General features: G+C 46.0%; 1 protein-coding gene across 1 annotated transcript; it reads right to left on the reverse strand.

Annotated features, from left to right (window-relative positions):
* Nucleotides 1–932: 932 nt before the first annotated feature.
* On the reverse strand, nt 933–23,165 carry LOC144152673 (formylglycine-generating enzyme). The gene is made up of 9 exons (XM_077684056.1): nt 22,610–23,165; nt 19,073–19,308; nt 16,032–16,106; nt 15,477–15,559; nt 13,978–14,100; nt 10,165–10,279; nt 9,394–9,507; nt 5,182–5,241; nt 933–4,816 (listed from the first exon to the last, which is right to left on the reverse strand). The coding sequence occupies exons 1-9, from the start codon at nt 22,929–22,931 to the stop codon at nt 4,685–4,687; spliced, it is 1,260 nt and encodes a 419-aa protein (XP_077540182.1). The 5' UTR covers nt 22,932–23,165; the 3' UTR covers nt 933–4,684.
* Nucleotides 23,166–24,503: the final 1,338 nt, after the last annotated feature.

The following is a 24,503-nucleotide window of genomic DNA, read 5'->3' on the forward strand; positions in this document are numbered from 1 at the left end:
GCACAACTTATAGTATATACAGATATAGCATACTTGGTTTAGAAAAAAAAAAAAACATCCTGGTTTGAGCATTTCCCATTGTATATTTTAATATTGTGCAAACTTGCAGTCTTTTCTTGCACATTGCTAATAAAACCAACAAAGGTTTTCATTTTAACTGACCTGCGTTGACTTGGTTTGATTCATTCCCGTTTGACAATGCTTATGTCATGTCTCTAAAGTTCTGGCCATAGGCCGGGTGTTTTAATGCAGGAAGAATCGTAAGGGCTGCTTTCGAACTGCTTGCAAGGCAACGCTATAAATGACGCCACGCTAGGCCTAATTGAAACTATAAAAACTAAACTTTGGGTAAACACAGCTTTCTTGCTTTCTAATGAAAACACTATTTTCTGCATTGACCGTTGTAGTGCTTAGGATGCTTGACCACTCTTGGAAAGTTGGCTTTGACCATGGCAACATAGTTATGGCACAAACACTAAGTTTAGCATACATACAGGTGCCATCAAAGTAATTGGAACAAGGGTGTGTGAATATCACAAAATATTTGTCTAACTGGCTTTACGACAGCCATTACTGGTTTTTAGGAAGCTTTTTCTATTAGGAAGGACTTCTTTACATGCACAACAATGCAGCCAGGCAGTTTCTGGAAGAAGCAGTTCCCGTAAATTTACGATATCGTATTACGATTACTTTCGGCTGCACCTGTACCTTACAGCAGCAGGTGCTAACAGCAACACAACATTGAAACTTCGAGCTAGCAGCAAAGTAACCAAAAGAAAAATTGCCTTTGTAATCCAAAATTGCCCTGGCACCATTTATTTTTTTTACAACACTAGAGATACTACTTGTTTTTCAAAGCTGGCTTAAACAAAAATGCAATTACCTGCGTGGACCAACGAGACCATAGTTCTTAATGCACTGACACAGAAAAGTATGTGTAAACACATTTTATTAGCCAACAGACAGAAAAAAATGTCGGTTCACACCCCCACTCTTGGAGGCTGCACAGCATAGGTAAAAGTGGCTTATTACACATACGGGCGACAGTTATTACTAACAGGTATTCGTTCCCTTCCAAATTATCACCAGAATTAATTTTTTTGTACTCTTCTTCTGTTTCCTTTGGAGGTCTGTACTGTCGCCGTAAAGTCTGAATTTCACAAGACTGCTGCTGCTAAAGCTATCAGCATCAGTAGTGAGCTTAGAGGTAAAGAGTAAGCTTTCATGCACCAACAAATATAAGATACTAGGCCACTTGTCGACACCAGAAATAGCTGTTGTTTGGAAGCCCTGCAGAGCATAGAAGACTTGATGCGTAGTAGAACAAGCAACATCACGCACATACTAAAAATGAACTTGAATGCAGAAATACTGACATATGATTAAAGAACTTGGGTACAGTTATGATTGGACTAAAATACTTGGGCTTTTGTGCAGTGAAGAAATAACCCCGCCATATTGCGGGCCCTTTGGATACCTTGGTTCCTAATGTGCCATAATTTCGTACACATGACAGTTATGAGTTTTTTGCTTTTACCAGAAAACAGTTCCCGTGGTGTGTAAATGATTACACAGCATTATTCAGGGGTGAAACAGCTGAAACAAATTCGGGGAACAGTTCTCGGAGCAGCAAAATCTCAATTTTGGAGCAAAATAACCTAGATTTGGGGCAGTTACCCGCCGTGGTGGCTCAGTGGCTAAGGCGTTGTACTGCTGAGCGCAAGATTTCCGGCCGTGGCGGCCACTTTTCCGATGGAGGCGCAAAGCAAAAACGCCTGTGCGTTCAAGATTTCAGCGCTCATTAAAGATTCCCAGGTGGTCAAAATTAATCCGGAACCCTCCACTACGGCGCGCCTCATTGCCTGCGTTGCGTCGGTGCGTTAAACCCCACAATCAATCAATCAATGTGGAGCAGTTGACTTTAATACGTCATCTTATTAGAAGCCTAAAAAATTAAATTTCTAGCAACTTGGGGGAAGGTACATTTTTAATCAGTCTGGTTTTCCCTTAAACAGCTGTGCTGTTGGGCTACGAGTACATAATATATGAATTTTTTATTTGTTCTCAGATACACAGTTTAGTTGCTAATTGGCACTCAAGTTTTGTTCCCCCAGGAAGACCTGAACAGATGTAATTAATCACAAGTGAACTCGAAGAATGTGCCCAAAGGGGTCTCGCATAAGACAATGAGGCCAGATTTTGGGCATCCCATCGCCCTCGTGCGAGCTGCAACATGGTTTCAGAAAAGACTTCCTCACGACTTAGTCACCGCACTTTAATGGTACACCACTGAAAGCTTCAAACTTGGTGCCAGGCCAAGAAGGACAAAAGGGGGCAATTAAGGGTGTGCCAATTAATGACTGCACTGTTAATGAAGCAGCCTGGGCAAAGCTGTAATTCTGCGAGCGAGGCACCCACAAATATTGCTGAGCACTGCTGGGTAGCAAAAAAAGATGAAAAAAAAAAGTAAGCAAATAAACACATACAAAAAAAAGGACGCTGATCTGAACAGGGAGGAACTGGGGTGTAAAAGATGGAACACAAGCATTCCAGCGGTGCCACGCAAGGCCGTACAGGTTGGTCCAGCAGTCAAGCAAACACCGCTTCACGTCCGTGTCGCAAGGCTCGATAGGAGCTTGAACCTGCTTGCTACATTCCTGAGAAACGCTCAACCACGAATTGCAAAGCCAACATTTAAAGGGACAGACAACCGATGTTTGTCGAGTATATATTCTCTATCCCAAATGAAAGGGCATCACTTAAAGCACCTTGACGAGAAGCGGTTTTGCTGATAACGCCCTAGAACATTTTAAATCCAAATTTTTAGATCTACGAGCCGTATGTGTCCTCCCAAAAATGATGCTGGCAACCATGACATAGAGTAGCTCGGCAACATACTTTGTCTGTATGCGAAATGAAAAACGATATTTAAAAACTTGTCCCCAGCTAAAAAAGTTTGCATTGCAGGCTTTCTTATTCCTTTATGTGTTTTTTTTTTAATTCAACAGTCTATTTTGCACGAATGCGCCATCTGTTGGGATAGATGATACGTAGAATCTGGCTTCACGTTGTGGAGGAGGGAAGTTCGATTCTCCCCGAGCACAACGTTTTTTTTTTTTTTAAGCTGCCGTTGGCGTATTTGGAAACTGAAATCAAATATTTTGGCAGAACAAACGCCCCTGACTCAGGCAGAATCGTAAAAGCTCCTTCGCTGGGTCCGTTTACTGAACGCTGCCTTTGATTCTGGGCATGGAGGCTCAGTTAACCACACTGAGAGCAACCCAGCGACGGTGGGCGGCGTGTAAAAATTTTCAAAATAATGTTTAAAAATACATTACAATTTAAACTTATACAAATACTTGTGTTAAAAGGTTTTCAATAAGTGAATAAATGTTTCAGATTTTACAGTAGCTGCTAGGTTTGCAGGTCACGTGACATGGACACATATTGTAGTGTCATGTTTCGACACTACGAACCGCCACCCTTCCAATTTCAGAAAGTTTGCTGCCAAATTAAAATTTTTTCCGCCAATTTGTTTATAAATTGCTTGTGGTTACTGGGCTATGCAAAACGCTGGCTTTCATATGAGCTAGAAAACATATACGCAACAAAAATCGATTGTCCGTCCCTTTAAACTGAAGGAATGATTGGGGCCAGGTTGGTTTGCAGTGTTGTCATGATGAAACAATTTTTTAAGTACTTTGACTTACAGCTCCTTGGCCCCCTTTATTTTGGGTGAAAGCGGAAAACACTTTTCGTAGCTTACACAGGCTACACCCATCAAAGAAAGTACAATTAAGGTAAAAAGGCCTTACCCGCATGCAATCTAACTCAACAGTGGAAGTTCTGAGAACAACTTGGGCATTAGATGTGCACTGCTGTTGGCAAACTGTGTAAACACAACTCCACCCCCCTCTCTTTTTAGAATGCAATTTAAGGGGGGGGGACATGGACCTTTAAACAACTTCTTTTATATATTGAGTAAACACTGCAAAACTTGTCAGTCTTGCTGCTTTTTTCCACTGATTTCAAATATGCTACTATTTTTGGAGTCAGTTCATTAGTTCCCAAGATAATTAGAGATAATTAGCCATGCTTAGAGGAACAATAGACAAAACAGTGTTGCTCATAAAACTGTAATCCCCATATTTCCTAATACTATGAACACTGGTGAATGCATTTTTTTTATGCATCACTTGAAACTAATTTTACAGCTCATTAAACTTTGGTGGCACCAGTGGCAAGGAACCATTTTGAGTGCCCATTCCAAACACCAAAGTTTAATGAGCTGTAAAATTAGTTCTAAGCGATGCACTATTTATAGTATTAGGAAATAAGGAGATTGTACAGTTTTTTTCTCTTGCCTATTGTTCCTCCAAGAATGGCTAATCATCTCTAAGTATCTTGGTAACTAATTGAACAACTGAAAAAATAATGTCATATTTGAAATCAGTGGGAAAAAAAATGCAGCAAGACTGGCAACTTTCACAGAGTTTACTTAAAAATTAAAAGAAGTTGTTTTAAGACCAGTGTCCCTCCTCAAGCCATGCCTAAAAAAGAGGGAACAACTAATTCTCACGGAGACAGCAGAGCAACGGCTGTCCAACCATTTCACATTTGCTCCAACAACAGTGCCGACCTGCCAGCACAAAGATTGGTGACGGCAAAGCTCGCTCGAACGGTGTCACAGCTCTTCGCGGTGCAGAACAGCGTCCTTGGGCAGCTTGTCTGCTCCACAGCGGATGCCGACGTTGTAGGCGCTGGTGTCGGGGGTGTTCTGGCTCCTCGCAGCACACCGGTAGCGGTAGCAGTACGTCTGCGTGCAGACAGTCCACACGTTGGCCGCAACCACAATACACTTCCATGTGATCACAGCATGCGATTAGGGTGCCATTTTATCGGCACACACCAGTGAACATTGAAAGGTAACCCCCTCCTCCTGAGATGATTTTAGAAGCACAAATGCCTAAGGTTACATATTAATGAATGCAGCTTGACAATCTGTTCTGTTCATGCCTAAAAAGCACCCTAGGCACTACAGAAGTTACAACGATCCCACACAGGCTTGGTGGAACGAAAAAATACAGGCTGACCAGAAATTTTATGGCAACAGAGTCAAGATTCATGTAAGACATCAAGCCAGCTGGCTAGAGTTGGTCTTCCCTCTTACGCACAACTTACCTTGTGGCACATGAAGGAGCCGCCCTTCTTCACCTTGTCAGTGCCGCTCGCTGGCCCCCTCTGCAAGGAAAAGAATATCAGTGCAGAGTTAGAGCTTCAGTAAAGAAACGATGAACTGAATTTGTCAAATTTTACAAATTTTTAAAGTGCAAAAATTCGTACTATGGATTACCAACTAGCTCGAACTCACACGTTAAATTTGTCAAACCTCTGTTTTCGTTTGCATTGCATAGACTGGCTCAAAACAACACACGTTTTACCATTTATCCGTTAAATAACGCAGTATTCGATTTATAAAGCCTGAAAGAAGAAAAGATACCACGCGATATTGGCGGCACAACTAACAGCAGTGATGCGTATTCAAGTTGCAATGTGATTGGAAGATGCTTGAGGGTGGAATTCAAACCAGTTTCGGTTTCACTTCTATGCAACAACATGCTTGGCATACAACGTTATCGTTAACTGGGCATTCTCGATGTCCTAGGAATCGTCATACCGCGTGTCTGCAATGTTGCTGGCTGTAGAATGCATCAGAATCATAACGTTCACTAGCCGAGGCAAACGCAATGGACGAATGTTCTTTGGGTTATCAGAGACGGTCAACTGCGAGGCGCTTTGCCCTTAACTTTCGGAGCTTGCCTGGCTCGTCCCTGTGTCGTAAGAAGCGTGTTCGTGCCAGGCCGAGAGCCGGCTGGTTTGGCACTGTGCCCGCAAGCACCCGGCGCTTATGTCATCACCACACCAACAAGAAGTCGCCAGTGCACCATTGTCAGTCTGCACGCATTCTGCCAACTCGCTCGTGCAGCAATAAAGATTGCAGCATAAAATGGTGAATGCAGTGTAAGATACATTATTGCGCACAACTAAAAAAATAAAATTGGCGCAGCTTGCACTAGTGGTGCAGGGCTAGAGAAACAGCAGAGCTGGCCGCCCCTGTCCCTTCGTCGGAGAGCCGGCTTTTGCACCTCACACGGATTTCCAAACTTGCCGCTGAAAGTTCTTTCTCCCTGACTGGCAGGCCCGGAGACCGTTTTGTCCGCAGCCTTGCACATCTCTCCCAAAGTGGACCACGTTAGCACGCTCTAGAACCCGCGGCAACTGGCTTCGTGAACCCGGCGTCTGTAGCGCGACCTCGCCGTCTGTGCTCGCCACTTCAGGCGCGAACGCACGTGAACTGGTGAGGAGAGGAGCACGCGAGAGATCACGCCATGAACGCTGGGGCAGAGTGCTCTCGAAGGTTGAGCAGTGGCGACGCGCCTCGCACCAAAGTTTTCTTCTTCTTTTTTTTTTTTTTTTTGCTAACGCCAACGAACCACGCTCAAGCTTAAAGGGACCCTGCAACACTTGCCATCGACTGCTAGTAATGTATTTTGGGATAAAGTCTATTGTCCCAGAAATCTCCTCCCGCAAGAATTATGAAAATCCGTTCACAATTAATGAAACTACGCGCGATGAGAAATCGCGCATAATCGTTCCCTCTCAACTCGACCGCGGACAACGCGACGAAAGCTGCGCGCTCTCTCCCGGAGAGGGGGACGGCTCGCGGCGTTCTCTTCGGCGGCCTTCGATATATCACATGCCGGGTAGTTTTCTCCTTTTCTCCGCAACGCGGTGGCGCCTATTTCCGGTCTGGTGCCACAAAAAAGCAGGCATGGGTGCCTGCTCGCAAGTGCGCGCTCGGGCTGGTAGGGCGTTTTTGAAGCAATAAACGTTTGTAGTCGAGTGGTCCCGTTGAAAGGGAAGTGTTGAGCTCATCACTCAAACTCCGCGCGCACTCAAAACACAAAAGAAACGGCAAAACTGTGCCTACAGGTGCAGGCATAGAAGAGGTTCGTACACAGCGATGACGACGACGGAAATGGGAGAATCTAGCCGCGAAGTTGACCAGTGACAGCCGATCGGGCAGCCATGGCCTATGTGACGTCCCTTAGGCCATGCCAGGGGTTGCATAATGAGGACAACTGAAGAGAGAGCGGTTCTTTTTTCTGCGTCGTTCACATCGATTTGCGCGCTCACCGCTTCACGTGCACGTGTAATATTTGGCTCAGGTATTCCTGGCAGTGTAGTGTAAACGTTGCACCAATTTACTTTCACTGCTAAAAGAGTGTTGCAGGGTCCCTTTAAACAGCTTTGCTGTCGAAAGAGCCCCTAGTTGGGTAGTTTAGTACTGACTGCAAGTACTAAACTGCAGTTGACAGGCATCAGCACCGTCTTTTATCCGGTGCTTCTCCCTATGCGTTGCAATGCCATCGCCCAGAGGGTTTTATGCACCCACCAATTGACTTCATACATCTCCCATGAAACACCCACTGCTTGTACACCAGTCGTCACTTCGCGAGAGTTCCGGTACGCGGAAGATTATTTTTATTCCTATCCCGCGGTGTCACAACTGGTTGGTTTGCGCGCAAAAATGTTGTCAGTCAATTCATCCTCCATATAACTAGTTTAAAGGGGTTCTCCCCACCAGTACAACAGCCCTACATCTCAATCAACAAACCTCTCCTCGAACATGGCACCACCGTGCATTGATTGAAGTGGCTCGCTACATCCCACCAGATGGCACGAAATCAAAGCCGATTTTCTTTTTGTACGCTGCATGTTTCTGGCACAAGCCAATTCTCCTCACAATGCCTAATATGCTGCAGTCGCGCACCAGCGATAAACTGTGAGGACCCCGCAGCATTTTCAGGCCCATGTCAGCGTTGAGTGTGTAGTCTACCGTGTGGTTTCAATGCGCAGTCTTTCTTTTCTTCAGCACAGCGCTTTTCAGCTCACCGCAAGAGCAGCACACGTTGAGCGAGATGGCTGCCTGTGCAAGCACACCTCTCAGCATTAGCTTTCATCCGTGGTTTGTTCTGTTGGAAGATCTCCCACAGCAGGGAGTGCGACTCACTTCTTGTGAACAACAGCGGGTGAAAGGCCACGCAATCTCAGAAACATTTTGGGAGCTCTCCTTTCTGCCTCTGCACTGTATGCTGTTGCTGCTGCCTGCATTCTCCAAGTGGCCCATGATGCCATGTTTTCTAGGCCTGAAGGAAAACAGTGAAGCCACTGGAACGGCTGGCTGCCATCTTCTCTGCCTCAAATCAGAGTTCTTCAATATACACGAGTTGCAAACTCCCCATACATGCCCTATGTGTCAAACAGCGGTCTGGGGGCGCAAACAGGGCCTGCCATCTGTCGACAGAAAGTTGAAGTGGTGTTCAAGTGCTTGCGGCTGCTGTTGTTAGCCATCACATTTAACGTTTCCTCATTTGAAAAACAAGTTTTAAGTAAGTTCTGCTACTAAAAGTAAATGGTTAGCACAGTGGAGTTTCCGTCCAGTAGATGTTGTGCCCATATACTTGCACTTCAAGGACAAAGAAGCAGGGCTGGTGGCACGGCCCAGATTGTGCAGCGGAGTTTTGCAACTGCATCATACCGAAGAACTCGGCCCTACACAACACTTGAGTATTACTCCATTCGCCTGCACTACATGGGCCAGTTCAAACGGTGCAGCACTTCACCGTATGTTTTAGCGGCGCGAACTCGTCCTGAAAACAGGACTACCATATTTGCACGATTATAACGGAACCCTTTTTTTTTGCTAAAAGTAGCCTTAAAATTTGTGTTTGCGTTACAATCGGGCTCAAATCTGAAATCAGCTTTTAATGTTTCCCACTTTAGTTTTACACCACCACGAGCCGGATAAGCAAGTTTATGAAGTACAATGAATTTTTGCAGTAACAGTTGTATGCGTCAATAAAATGCCTTATGCCAGGTACGTTGTGTCATCTCTTTCACATCTGCGTGGCAAAATCAGCATCAAATCCCTCCCCCCCTCGAATTTTCACATGTAAACGTGCCTGTACATTACAATCGGGGGGCGTGTTAGAATCGTGCAAATGCGCTAGTTCACGACTTCCCTGCATTCCCATCAAAAGAGGGGCAGGCAGAATGAAACGAATTTCATGTTGTTGATAACCCAATGGTCTGTTTCACAGCCTTTGGCTGCACAAAAGGAAAAAGTAGAAGGCTTTGATGATGATGCATATGCAGCCAGCTATCAGATAGGGGAGTTATTATCCCATGGAAGCTTGTCGTTCTGGGCACACGAAACTGGACACGCAAATCACGGGATAGCACCTAAACAAGGCAGCAGTGCCAATGAGACGTTCCCACTTTTATGCCGGCTTTGAACAGCCCCACAGAGGGGCAAAGCCGCATACTCACCGGATTCTCCTTGGGTTCCTTGGTGTGCCGCGTCTCCCACCAGTCGCCAGTCCATTCCCAGACGTTGCCGATGATGTTCTTCAGGCCAAACTTGGTTGCCGGAAATGATGTCACCTGCAGGAAAATCGCCAGAGTGCGTTGAAACTGTTTCGTCTGCCCTTTCTATTGGGCAGCACATACGATGTCATGCTTTAGCTGTGCCAATCCCACCCACGTGAGCGAGTTCGTTTTGATGTATTCCAAGGAAAATCTGCACTAAAATACTGTACAGAGGTCATTTTAGTGTCTGCACCTTTGAGTATCGAGAGAGTGGGAAGCCAAACAGCACCAGTAGACAAACAGCTATCTTATATCCGGGCTATTTGGTACAACTGCTTCAGATTTAGCAATGGTGGATTTAGCAGCACTAAATCTCTGATTTAGAGGCACTCACACAGTGAGTGTACTTAGTACAAACATATCTGTAGGGATTTCTTGCCAGCATGGTGGCAGTACTAAAAGTTAGCGTAGGGCAAACAGGATGATCACTGCCAATTTAGAGGTAAGTTACAAGTTTCTTTCTAATGCTCATGAAAACAATGCTTAGATTCACTGCTTTGCAGGAATCTCCTTTAATTCTGTTTCTTTTGAACTTGCAGGAATAGTGAACTTGTCCTCTCTGGACCACTGGCCACATTAACACCCTCCTGCTGGACTTGGCAGCCGCAATGTGCAGCTGTCAGGCCCTAGGAGCAAACGTGAATCGCCCCAGAGTTGCCCCGTAGTACGCACCGGTGCGGTACCAGGGTAGCCATCCTCGGCAGTGTTCTTGAGCGGGAATTCCCCCTCCCAGATGTTCGCACGCGTCTCGCCCTTGGGGGTCCAGTTGTTGCCCCAGGGGAACAGCCTGCAAGGGGGGAAAGAGGGGGGGGGGGGACTGCAGTGCACAAACTAGGACACATCTGTCTGGCTGCAGCACTGTGTGGACCTTTGCCCAAGCTGATGGGACCACAGAGTTTCATAGTAATATATATACTAGAGAGAAATCTAGCACTGCTGTCGCAAGCTTTCGTGGGCGCCGCCACTGTGGCTAGCAACATTCCTCGCCTACTTGGCTTGGCTGGCCACAAGGCTTCTTTTTTGTCTCGAAGCCAAAATCAACAAAAGAGGGTAACATTTTTTTTCTTGTTCAACCACAATAAAGCTGCCAAATAATCCTTGACAAATACATTCTTTTGGCATTCCATTTTTATAATAATTTACTATATTTGAATAATCTTTTACAATAAAATTGTTGCTTTTTTAAAGCCACAGACAACGTTTAGGCCGGTTCATGGGCCATGCCAAGGACATGTGGAATGTGCCTGCCCTGTGCATGGCGCAACACTTACTGAAGCACGGCTGGCCTGGACAGTGGCGCCAGATTTCCCTCTAGTGTATAGAAGCATGAAACTCTATGAGTGGGACAAATAAAAGTGGGGGACAAGCACATCTTATCTTACTTAGGCAGAGACACAAGTTACTTGGAAGACACACGAGTGCATCCAGTGCAGTGCTCAGTCCCTTTCCTCAAATACAAGTTTGAAAGATTTCGTGTTTTCTAGTGCCCCCAGTGTTTGTTCAAAAGGAAACGATGCTTTAATCACTAAGAAATTAATAATAATTTTTATTCTCCTGTCAAATTGTGTGTTTTCCCGACGTCTGCAATGACGTCGCACAAGAACAGGTCTTCAAGGTAAACCAAGTGTCCTAGGGAGCCTTGTTTACCGTTAGTCGGCCTAAATGATGCCACCATACCGCGGCAGGCCATTTTCTGCCATTGCTTCAATTTTTAACTGCATTTGTACCTGGCTTGTTTTTGTTCAGGGAGAAAATAATCGTTTCGTGAAACACGGTGCTCACTTGACAAATATGGTCGCGTAAGAGACCGTTGCTTATGCTAATCGGCCAGTGTCGTCTGAGACAAACTCAAAGCGCCACTGTGCTGTACAGCTAAAACAAGCATTGTGCGCGCAGTACCAACAACAGTTTGCATCAGTACTTCTATGTTTACATGTGCTTTTGTGAATTCCACTGTTCACCCCACCATTCTTACTGCTATAAAAAGAATGTGCCCTAAATGTAAGTGCAAATAGGTTGTTCAGCAAACTTATAAGTATAAGCCCTGCCTAACTTGTGTTTGCTTCTGACAGCCTCAGCCAATCGCAGAGTTGGCACATATGACATCATAGGTCCTGCTGCAGGAAATGAGCTAGTGGGTCGCGTGGCCATTCCTTTTTTTCCTAATCATTTGAGAGAAGTTCACATTAAGAGTGGTGTCAGTATGATTCTAGCGAGGCAATCTTTCGAATGCACCAAACTTGTGCTTTGTCTGCAAGGCCCCTTTAAGCCAGCAGGATCTCTGGTCTGGGAATGTAGAGTCCAGTTTGTTTGGAAACTGTCATCGCTGTCTTTAGTGATGAGTAATGAAGTAACGTAGCCGCAGTGCCTCCCGCCAACGCGGTCATTTTCACTCAAAGCTAGCTTGGAGGGCCGTGTGATGACATACGTAGGTATACGTGCTTGACCTGCAATAAATGAAGCTACATCACAGGTGCGCCACTCTGAAATACTCTAAAGGTCAAATATTGCTTATTACGTGGTATCGCGATACAACATTTCTTGCTCTCCATATCCAATTACTGTCTCACATGACCTGATTTCTTACAGACACATAAAACAACTAAAACTGATGCTTGGGCTATACTTGGCAGGTGTTTGTGGTGAAAAGCAATGCAAAGCAAAACAAAAAACACAAGACAAAGATAGACAAATGCTGACATACAGCTGCAAAGTTGTTCAAGGTCAAGCACAACTCCAGCACGAAATTCTTTAATTGGCAAGGGAGGTGAGAACCATGCTAGAATGAACTATGCAAGGTTCAAATGGTTCGAATTCCCCTTACGGCTCATGCATTAAAAATGAGGCAGAAAAAAACGGGATCAAACCATTCGGGCACTCCAAACATTACTCCACATCGTGATGTAACAGGTAGAAAACTTGATTCCCATAAAAAAGTACTACACTGAAACCCAGGTACAGATATGTATTTTTCTGTGCTTACTATATTACTTTCATCGTATTTTTGAAATTTATTTTGTAAAGCTATTTGTTTTTAGACGACTAGTATGACATCACAGGGTAGGAATAGGGTACAGCCGCCAGTCATTGCTATTTTTTTACAATTAACGTACCCACAACCCCACAGGTACTCAACAAGTGCTATTCAGAGCGAAGCGCTTATGGGATACTGCAGTAAGCAGGGTCTAACAATAACGCATAAAGTGCCTGTAGCTGTTTGTTAGATTGTTTACGGTGATGTGCGTAACAACGGCAAACACATGTTATCCTGAATAGTGAGTATTAAAAGTACTTATTAAGCAATGCAGAAAATGAAGGGATGTAGTGAGCGCTCTTACATTCTTTTCTACATTGCTTATTTTTCTTGTTTGCTGTAGTGGCGCCTGTCCCGTGTCCTCTTTCTTGTGTGTAATTCTTTGCACTACTCAGTATGTTCTTAGACCAAAACCACCACGCCCAGCAACAAGTTCTCCTGTAGGCAAGACAACTGCTCGAAAGGCTTCCCCCCAAGTCTGACCTCGTCAGGAGGAAAATGACAAGCAGCACAGCTGGCAGGTCTCTAACGGCTTCCAGAATTATGTCAGATTAGGTTTAAAAAGCAAATAGCTGACCAAAAAAACGTTTTAGATATGTCAAACGTAATAAACACACACAAGAAAATTGGTTGGTTCCTAAAGGGAAAGTTAACACAACATTCTACGCCCATTCGTCTGCACCTGGCAACCTTGATACCATACACATAAAAAAGTGTTTCCTTGCAGGTGCTAGCTTAAAAGAGAAAAATACCTTTGACACACGCACACACACAAGAAAAAAAAGAAAAATGCAAGAACCTCAGAACGGATCACCTATTCGCCTGCATACAGAATAGGGCCACTTTTCCTAAAAAAGAAAAAACCAAACATGTATGAAAGTTCCTCTGATAGTGAGCACTTGTGTTTGTTAGTCATCTTTCTGTCGTCTTTGCTGATTGCGCTCTAAGTTTCACCAAATATGAACCAACTTGCCCAACAGTGTGTACTACTGAAGTACATTTCCTCTACAATGGGCCCTGTTTTGTGTTCAGCATCGTCTCCCTTAAAAGTTTCTCTGACAGTGAGGGCTTGTGTCTGTCGTCTTTCTGACGTCCTTGTTGAATCGCGCTCCATGAAAGGAATGTTTTATCCACTAGGTCACACTGCTGCAGTTCCTTTGGCCACGGCTCACTGAATTTGTTTGAACTTACAACTATCCCTCAGAGCACAAGCAAAACAGCTCGGGCCGACCAGGCAGGTTCCAGATCTTCCTTCACAAGGACGAAAATGCGGTAAATACAAATCTCCCTAACGCAAGCACAGCTCACGCGTTTCCCAACGAGGAACGCAATGCAGCAATGGGTACAGTGCTACAGAAACAGCCTGGGCAGGGTGCTCATCGAGCAGACGAAGCCGAGACCAACATGTGTGCATAGAAACTGCAACGCTGTGCCATGCTGAGCTGACGCACCTGTTCTTGAGACCTGCCCGGCAGGCGTACTCCCACTCGGCCTCAGTGAGCAGGCGTTTCCCCGACCACTCGCAGAAGGCCACCGCATCGTTCCAGGACACGTGCACCACGGGGTGGTCCATCCTGGGGCAAGAGAGAGGGAGAGAGAGCGATGGTGAGAGAGAGAGACAGATAGATAGAGAGAGGGAGGAAGGGAGAGAGAGAGGAACCGTTTCACCCAGGCCAATTTCTTTTCCCTCTCATCTTGGAAACCAGTGCAGCAAAGAAGAGAAGAGAGCACGTTTTCTGTTGGCCTTGCAGTGGCGCGTGCGATGCCAACGCCAACTCACCCAAGCAGTTTTGCTTTTGGACAATCCACTTTATGCGAGACTGCGGCCTGAAACTGCGCTTAACCAGAAAGTGCAGCTTCTCTATGACTACCGCTAACAAGTGAAGCATAGCGAGTGGCACACTACCATGCACAGTTGCAGGCCTCGAAGGGGCCCTGTACTAAGAACAGCAACCTACACTGCTACAAAAGTGTACATCAGCCCTTCTCAGCGTTGTATACGGGGAACAGTGGGAACCCCACCATCGTTACCCCTTTCCTGTCAAGGTACCTTCTATCAACATTTTCCCGTAACTCAGTCAACAGACTCCCGAATGCACAGCTGACACAATGGTTCTGCAACAGCACAAGGTACAACGGTTCCACAACACTGAGGATCTGAAGAGAGATATCCAAAGGAAAGGAGAAATTGTTGAGCTCTGGGACCCACAATAAACCGTTACATAAGTCAAATTGCTGCTTGGGAGTTAAAAACACATTTCTTAATACCTGTAGAGTGTTACGTCACTAAGTGTTGGCCTAAACTGAAACTGGAGTGCTACTTTAGGTAAACTTCTTGTGCTCTCTCCCGCAGAACATCAAATGGCTATGCCCGTGGCACTCTTGCAGAAGAGGGCTGTCAGAGATCAAGATAAGCTTGTGCATTTCGTATGATCACTAAGTGAAGGCCTTTCGCACCGCAAGCAGCCATAAAACTGTCTTCAATGCTCCTTCTATGGCTACCCTCTTGTATGAACACAGTAGATGAAAACCGACGACAGATTAGTTTGCACGTCATCACTTATAATGTGCACGTTAACATGCACCAGACCATGGCTCGAATAAGCCCCCCCCACACAAACTGAAACGGAAGATGCTAGCTGCACGCATTAAGCTGCTTTTTTGTAGTTGTAGTTCTTTATTAATGAAATGAGGGCCATGCGACCAAAATTGGGACGGTCTGAAATTTCATTGTGGGTGCCATCACTTCCTGATGTGAACAAAAGTTCAGGGATACTCGCAAGATGAGCTGGACCTCTACACTGATGTGAGACGAGCCAGAAAAGGAGTTTTCAAAAAGCACACAGGTTCATGAAGATTTCGCTTCAGGTTCACACACACACAAAAAAAGGCATACTTGAGAAAACAAGTCTATGTCGAGCCCAACTTAATTAAGAAACTGTTCACCGACCGATCTCGAATGTGGCTGTCTGGACCTTCGGGATGTCGCCAGTCAGCTCCTTTCACCGGTAGCCACCATGGTGCTGCAGCTACCTGTGAATTTGAAGGAAACTTGGTGAGAAGATCCCTATTCATTATACGTAATACCTATTTAACATGCAGCACTACCTAATTAACTAGGATATAACAGCAAAACACACATATAACCCAATTAACAAGATATACGGTTGAGCTGAGCGGGTTTTCAGGTTTAAGCGGAAGCAAAGCCAAGGATTGTCGAATCCGAAGCAACAGATTTCCTGTATATGCTAGGTTTCTGGCACTAGCTACAACGGCAAATCTGTGCTGCAACTAAGCGTAGTTAATACATGGTGTCTTCAAGAACTCAAGTTGGGATTTGGAAAACTTCTGAGTTAAATTGAATTTGAAGTTACCAGAGTTTGAGTTAACCAGGTATTGCTGCCCACAAACGCATGCGTGCAGCACAAGCCCGTACATATGTATTTCTATTACACAAGTTCACACTGACAGCCCAACGCAGTACGTAATAGAATTTGATGCTCACAGCCTGCGTGATCCCCTTCTTGGTCTCCTCGCTGATTGCACTGTCAAGCACAAAGGAGTCGCCAAATGTTTCCGCCTGGGGAAAAAACAGAAATCCAGATTATGCGTTTCTGGTGAAATCCAACACGCGGCCACTGTGGGAATACAAATATCCTCACTGCAAGATTTTCAACTTATCACAACCATTTATGAGCAATATCTGACTAACGAGACATACGAATTTTAGGCACACAACACAAGGCAACCATCCTTATTTCAAGCAAAGGGAACAAATTCACACATTACAGATAAGGCTTCCTGAAGTTAAATCAGGAACGTCACAGTGGAGGTGCAATTTAAGTGCCTAGCGTTGCACGGTCCATGCTGTCCCATGCTTAAAAAAGGGGCGTGAAGACAAAATACTTCGCTCAGTCTGAAAAAGAACTAACCTTTACTAATTCACTCAGCTCCATTCCAGACGTGAAACAATGTTAAAAAAAAATGCAAAAAATATTGAAGAATTTTAAAATTTTTTGCTGCAGTGACACAATATGGACAGCAGTCATTAAAAATTAAAGCTGTTCCACTCAGTGTGAAAGCTAACGGAAGCGCAGAGCAGTGATTCGCCATAATGGGCTGTAGCGCCGTTATCCGCTCACTTCTACCACCCAATGTAATTCAAATGTCCCGCCTTCGCAGTGCTCGCACACCCCCTGCCTGAAACAGCGCCAGTGTGAGTTCTGTTCTTTTCGTGCTTGCTTTTTCTCGCACACGTGCCGGCGTTGCACTGCTACTTTTTTTCGCTTAGTAAAAACCAACCCAACAAGTGTTCCAAACTAAATCAACGCAGGCGCTGCCGGTTAATTACGTATATTTTGCCTCAAATGTACCTGCAGTTTTCTTTGCGCTAAACAACAGGGAGATATAAGACAAGCGCCAGCGGTTCACGAGTTTCAAACGCTTATGACTATATAAATCGCTGGACTTTCGAAGCCTCTGGGTTACACCGCGACGCTAGCCACTACGACGGAATGCCGTGTGGCTCTACTTGGGTTCAGCGTGCGAACTACAACGACAAGGCAAGCCCCTAAAGTGCTCTACACTTAAAACCCTTATCAGTGTGATAACTGCATGCTCGCTTTCAATTGATAAGACCAAACAGATCTAGAGGCCCCACTACAATCAATCAATCATGTTTCTTGGCGATGGCTTAGTTTGGCGGCTGCCAATGGAACAAACAAGTTCCCGTAATGTCATAGCGATATCGCTGGAAATTGGTTGGGGTGACGCCACTGCCTCGTATGTTTTATCTCATTTGTTTGATGTTTGCGATAAAATCCGTCATTGTTATTGGGACAAAGCAGCCTTTGTAATTTGCGAACTTGTATTTCGTCTCCATGGCCCCTTTAAAGCGGTACTGATACCTCTTTTTGGTGTTAATATTATTGCATATTTCGCTTCCTTTGCTCAACCGAATACAGTCATGTCTCGTTAATATGGACTCCTCCGTGACCCAGAAAAATCGTCCATAATGCGAGTCGTCGATAATAACGAATCAAGGTTAAAAACACAAACATTAAGGAATAAACTTGAAGAAGGCCAATGCTTCTTCATTTGGGATTTTTGCACCTAGCTGTCAAAGGGCTTCACAAAGCGACTTGAGTGGAAGGTCATCCATCGGATCATCGCCCTCTTCCAAAGCAGAGCTTTCACATATCGAACAGATGCTGAAAGTGTCTCACTTTTGAATTGGGCGAAAGGACCGAAGAACAGTACAGCTTTGCCTTTTATGCGCAGCGAATATTGACACAAACTATTATAGTGCTGGTACCTTGTCTAGAGCCTCAGGACTTGCACTTTCGAGCGTATACCGCACCGGATGAACTTGCTTGATATGGAAAGGGTGTCAACCTGTCACCATTACCCTAGGAGTGTTTTTGATAATCACGAATGTTATAGATTCAATTCCATGTTTCTGAAAGGAACGGCGTTCCGAGGTACATTCATGATTCAGCTTTGTATGCTTCCGCCAACAGTGAATTCCTGGTACGTTCTGGGGCCGCTGGGGGTCACTAGTCATTGTTTCTATTTTTTGCTCTGTGCACCCGTGTCCATAAATAACGAGACGAAAATGCCTGTATTTGCGCGATTCATCACCAAAACAGCCGTCCATAGTCCGGACTGCGGGTTTTGTTAACGGGGCAGAATTGCATGGCTAGAGATCGGTCACCGAAAATTTCATCCATATTAACGAGACATGACTGTAGCCCTGGCTGAAATATGAGCGGCCTGCGACACGTGGAACATACTTCAATTTGATCTAATTTATTGCGCCGACGGAACAGCATGCAGAGTGGTGCGCAGCAAATGGACATCAGCGGGACATCACTCCATGAGAGGGAAAAGAAATGACAGAGCCATTTGCCTCCAGCGCTTGTCAGAAACTCGTGATGTCACTTCATGCGCATGGCCTGGCAAGCTGCAACTGGGCGCTGGCGCGTTCACGAAGTGACACACGTAGCCAGAGCTACAAACCTAACCGCTGCCCAGAAAGGCACTCTTGCCAAAGATAAAGTTCCACACGCAGGAAAGGAGCTCATTATAAAGCCCAGAATGGCAACAGAAGCCGCCACTTAGTCTTATTGAAAGCAGTCATCAAATTTCCGCCACAATGCTAGGCCTAACCCCTTCAGGCAGCTCATCCGCTCTGCTCTGGCGGCGGGGAAGACGAAACAACGCCTCCTCTGGCCTTTGCAGTGTTTCCACGTCCGCACAAAACGGTGAGGTCATGCCGTGATTCTGTCACACACGCCCTCCGTGCTGGAAGCGTGGGAAGCCAAAACGGACGATTCTGAGGCCGTTTAATGTAATTAATTATCGCACGCTCAAGTATTTAAAATGCTGTTTCGGGTTCGCCAGACTGTTAAGCATTGATGAAATCAACACAAAAGGAACATAAAATTCTGGTGTCAGTACTCCTTTAAGTCTCCCCCATCAACGACGGACTCAAGAGAGACTCCCGTTATCTGATTGCCCCCCACCCGCAGCCGTAGTCGTACTCACCTCGGTCTTGTGGCCGGTGGCCTGGACAAAGCGCTCGAACTCGGCATTGCTGACTTCATGCACATCAATGTAGAAGTCACGCACGCGGACTGACCTCGCGGGGCTCTCGCCGTCGGCGGCAAATACGGGCTTGTCCGTGCCCATCTCAAATTCTCCGCCACGCACCAGCACCATCTGGTTGGTCCGCTTGCGGCTGCCGCTGCTGCCACCGCTCGTACCAGTACCTGCATCAACACCTAAAAGGGGCCCCAAAGGCAAAACACATTTCCGTTTTATTCAACAGATTTGGTGTTTTATCCTGCCTTCAGCACTTGTCCGGCAGCAAACGATGCTGTATTCATAAGGCTGTTCGATTTATGGTCCCGAACTCACCGTGGACTCCATGAGAGGCAGTCTGGCATTCAATTTTCCCATGTATGCCTATGGCTACAGGGAAATCTCCGACTACCCACGGACTATCTGAGGCAAGTCCGTGACTAAATCGAAGAGCCCCACTTAGAAATAAAACAATTTTAGCCAGCGTTTCAATTCGTGGGCTGCAGTGTATGTTTCATGATATCAGCAATAACGTAATACGGGCAGGTACCTGAAACGAAGCGTAGTACGTCGACTGAGGCTTCCACTGTCTGTAAATCGCACATTTGGTAACCTTGGTTAGCGTCCACCTTCCCAGATGGCACAGCGATACCACTCAAGGACCACTGCCCGTACCTGGTTTGCCTCTGACTGGACATGTAAGCTGCCATATTTTGTTACATTTTGTCTGTAGTAATCGTTTTACGAAACACTGAGTATGACTTGACAAACAGGGTCACGTAAGTAGCAGTGTCACGCCAGTTGGCCAATGTCGCGTCGGACAAGCCCGGCGGCCGTGTTAGGCAGCGTTGGGCGGCATAGTGCCGCACTATCTGCTTCTATGTTTATGCATTGTTCGTAACTTCCATCGCTTACCCCACCATTCTTACTGCTGTTAAAAAAAAGTGTGCACTAAATTCAAGTGAATGGGTTCGTTCTGCAAACTTACAATCCCTTTTTAATTTGCACTAGATTTTGTCAGTCTCAGCCAATCGCAGCAAGCGGCTCATAATACGGCCCAAGTTCCTCACGGGAAAGTACCTGGTTAGCCGCCCGCTTATTCTCTGTTTTCCCCCACTACATAGCTTGTTTGAGTGAAATTTGCATTAAAAGTGGTGTCAGCGTTATTCTCACGAAGCAATCTTCCGAATGAACCAAGCTTGCATTTCGTCTTCATGGCCCTTTTAATGCCACCAAGCTTCTACAACTGTGAACGCAGTTTTTTTTTTCGCCTTGCTCATGTAATGCAAGGGGCAGTACACATCATAAAGAGTATGCATCAATTCAGCAAATTAAAGCTCAGTCCCAAGCACCGATAGCAGAGTGGCCTTTCCCATGGAACAGCAACCGTTGCTGACTTGGTGTGCATCTTTGCGATGTTGGCCAAAGATTAGGAATGCAGCCCCGAGGTGATAAGGAGTGCCAGGCAGCATGCCATTGGAATGCCCTGCCTTCCTGCAGACACTTTGTGGGGCGCTCTTCAACATCGCGGAAAGACAAAAGTGAAACGGGTGAGGAATGTAAGCTTCAATTACTGATTTCTCAGCAAACAAGGCTTTGTTGATCTTCAAACAAAAAGCCTAGAGAGGAACAAAACGTCAAATATTTTTGTTGAAGCAAAGAGCTATTCAGGTCTTTGTGTCCTTTTAAGAGTACAGCTTACTGCTATAGCAGATGCCTCTTAAATTAAGTAACTTCATCTATTTATTCAGTAGTTTATGTCGCTAAACAGATGGGCGACGGCATGAGCTCCAACAGCTCCAACAGCATGAGCTCCAACGAGAAGCAAGGCAATAGCTTTTTTATTTTTGCAATTAAATTTTTATGGAGCGAAAAACAGCAAACAAAAGATGAACAGATGAAATGCTTAACTGCACACTTTGTGCTACTGAATGAACATTTAAAGTGGGAAGTTGGTTGCTGACTAAGGAATCCATGGTGCTAGCAAACGGAACACAGGACGAAGCTAAAGAAAGGTCGAAACACGCACTAGACGTGTTACAGTGTGTCTGCATTCAAGGGTGGCTTTTGCGAATAGCAAAGTGCAACGATTGAGTGAAGGAGAGCTTGGGCCAGCCACCCACATTCTGCTCTGCTTGGCTGCAATATTCAAAAGAGCAACTAAACAGGGCTTCTGCAATGAGCAGAAATGCGAATTAGCACAAGTTCACGTCCTCAAACACTTTGGAATGGCAGCACGTGTGCTTAGATTTCAGACTGAACAATCAGATTCTATTGCAACATATCAGCAAGCTCAGTCACTCGTATTTATTTTCTTTGTGAAGCAGCAGGCGCTTGATGTGGCTATGCTAGTGTAACACACTTGAAGAAAAAACAACAGGACTGAAAAACACAAGTACAACTACATACACAACACATAGCGCCCGTCCGTTGTACTTGTGTTTTTCTGTCCTGTTGTTGCGGTGTTCGTTTTTTTCGGTTCTTTTTCCTGGTTGGTTGTAGGGTTTAACGTGCCGACGCAACGCAGGCGATGAGGCGCGCCGTAGTGGAAGGCTCCGGATTAATCTTGACCACGTGGGGATCTTTAACGTGCGCCGAAATCTCGTACACACGGGAGTTTTTGCTTTTCGCCTCCATCAGAAAAGCGGCCGCCGCAGCCGGGAATCGAATCTGCGTCCTCGGGCTTAGCAGCCCAACGCCTTAGCCACTGAGCCACCACAGAGGGTTTTTCCTTACCCCTGCTCGATAACCAAAAAGGAATAGCAAACGGGATGAAGTGACTGATATATGCGTATCTGTCACCGTAAAAGATTGCACGTCAGAAGAATCCTGTAAGGGTAGCTCTAACTCCTGCCATAATGTGTCCCACTTTCAAAACGCTTGTATTTGTGCTGGACGAACTACTGGCCACTACACCGACTCAAAAGCCTACATCCACGACTCATTTCGGCTGTGTGCAGTTTTGCACCATGTACGGCATCTTGCACTGATGGGCCGCTCTTTGGCAAACACGTCTTCTCACGCTGTGTGGGTGCAAGGGGCCTTCCTTTATTGCTGGACCACATCCCAGAAGACACCCTTTCCATCTACAATCGATCCTTTCCCTTCATACACGTCCAATCCTCTCCCTCTTTTTATGTTATGGGGCAAATGAAAGCAAAGAGGCACTAACGAACAATGGTGTTGCTCATAGGCGGCATCGTGATAGTGAACCAAATGAAACTGCTGACGTGTGCTTCTAGCCCTCAGACGAAGCGTTTGCTCCGAGCAAGCTGAAACCATATCAACAGGCACGTACAAGATGAATTTCAAATGAATGCACAACAAAAGATTACTTCGCGAGAATTGACGCACGTGTGAATGACTTGTGACGTCAGTACGCGCACCGGTACCGTCAGTACCGGTACCCTCAGTGCGAAGTTTTCAAGCAAGAGTCACGTGCACAGTGCGCGGAGAAACGTAGCACGTTGCACGGAGCTGACACAGACGGGCAATTCTCACCCCTGTGGTCTTCAGAGTTTCCATCGTCGACTTCGACTTTCGATTCATCGTCGTCACCGTCGTCACTCTCCGCAGGGGACTCATCTGGTCTCTCCCGTTTCAGGGAACCGCAGCCGCACGAAGACGGCGATTCGCCTTTTTTGTCGGCGTGCTCGCGGCCAGCGCTTTCGGACGGCCTGTCGGCCGCATCCGGCGAGGCGTCGGAACACTGCGACGAATCTGTCCCGCCGGGACACACTCCCTCGTCGCACAGCACCGCAGTCAGCAGAGATAGCGCCAAGCAAACGGGCAGAGCTCGAAACGAAGGCGTCCTCGCTGCCATTGTAACGGCTACTAATCCCTCACCGTGAGATGTACCCACACCCGCATGAACGCACGTCCGGTGTAGCAGGTGCGCTGCCGTCCGGCATCGAGCGAGACAAGCGCAAAATACGCTTGTCCTCAATGCCACTTTCCAGCTGGCGCCACAAAAGCACGCAATCAACTTCGATAACCATAGCGCCTGCGCACAGAACAGGGGCCTCCGTAAACGAGAACACCTGCGGTCACCGGCGCATGGAGGCGGATTGGCTAGGCTTGCGTCCGCACGGATAAGCCAAGTACAGTTTCGGTTTCGTGTTTTGCCGCCAGCTGTGGGTTCACTGACCGCATCGTGGACCGTAGTAACCGGCACCACATTGGTCGGCCGCCTATGCAGCCGCAGTTTGATAAGTTTTAGCTCCATCTATTACGCGTTATGGAGGGACGCTAGGCCCCTTTAGGAAATATGTCGCAATAGAAAAGCTTCCGTTACCAACGAAGGTGCTTCGACTAAAATTAGCGGCGACCATGGATAAATCATAAATTTGTAATGAATTACGTTACTTGCACTAGCACACCTAACCACCACTGAAGCACAACAACGTTCATCAGAATTTTACCTTTGCGATGTACGGCAGTACGCCGGGGTATTTATGCATTTTACATGGAAGAAAAAAAAGTGTATTTATCAGCAAGCCTGTGCGTGCAGCTCCCGTTTAGGAAGCATGGTCGCGCATTTCCAGTTGTGTTCCAGTGGAATTGAAGATTTAACTTGGACGGAAAAATCCCACTTCGAAGTACAGGATTCCTGCTTGCAATGTCCAATACAAAGAAAATCACAGGTGTGCTACACTTTAATGCTAAGTGCTGTTGGGTAACCTCACCGACTTTGCAATATCTGGCCGACTATCTAGCCTCTTGCACTGACTTATATTGCCGACTTGCCTGCAAAGAGTGTACTCTGCACAAACGGTGTCATGGCAGTGAAGCGAGCTTTAGCACCAACGCGAAGCACACTCCCACAACATACACTACAAGGTCTTAAAGCGAGCTTTCAGCTTATGACCGATGTCGTCTGCAGTCCACCCAAAATGCACTGCAGGTAAGCCAATTAACTTTCTCTGATGATGGTGATGATCATGGGTGAAGTGAACAAAAACTAAAAAAATTCTCATTGTTAAATCGAACCTGGGTCTCTCGCATTATGAAGCCAACGTCTATCTGATTGCACCATTCCGGCACGGTCGAAGGTGTTTAAATTTGGAGAAGGGTGCATGGACGTGCAAAATTAGACGGATAATGCACCCCTCCATGTAATGACGATGATGGTTGAATGCTAGGGAAGGCAAAGGAATGCCTGTATCCGAAATGCACTAAAGAGCACAGTTGTACAGTGCAGTAAACAGTCCCAATAAGAAACAGGTGTTTGCATAAAGGGCGCACAGCCTTACGTCATACTCTCAACAAATTGGGTCCGCTTGCTTTTAGGTTGGCTCGCTTGGTGTTGGACTCGAGGGGGAGTTGATTCTTTTTTCCTGTATCCTTAACTGTTGATGCTTGTGAGGTTAATGCTCCCAAAGTAACAAAGAATGCT

Source organism: Haemaphysalis longicornis, unplaced genomic scaffold (assembly GCF_048455015.1).
Source record: "Haemaphysalis longicornis isolate Haplotype H1 unplaced genomic scaffold, Haemaphysalis longicornis Haplotype H1 scaffold_9, whole genome shotgun sequence".
Classification (NCBI taxonomy): domain Eukaryota; kingdom Metazoa; phylum Arthropoda; class Arachnida; order Ixodida; family Ixodidae; genus Haemaphysalis; species Haemaphysalis longicornis.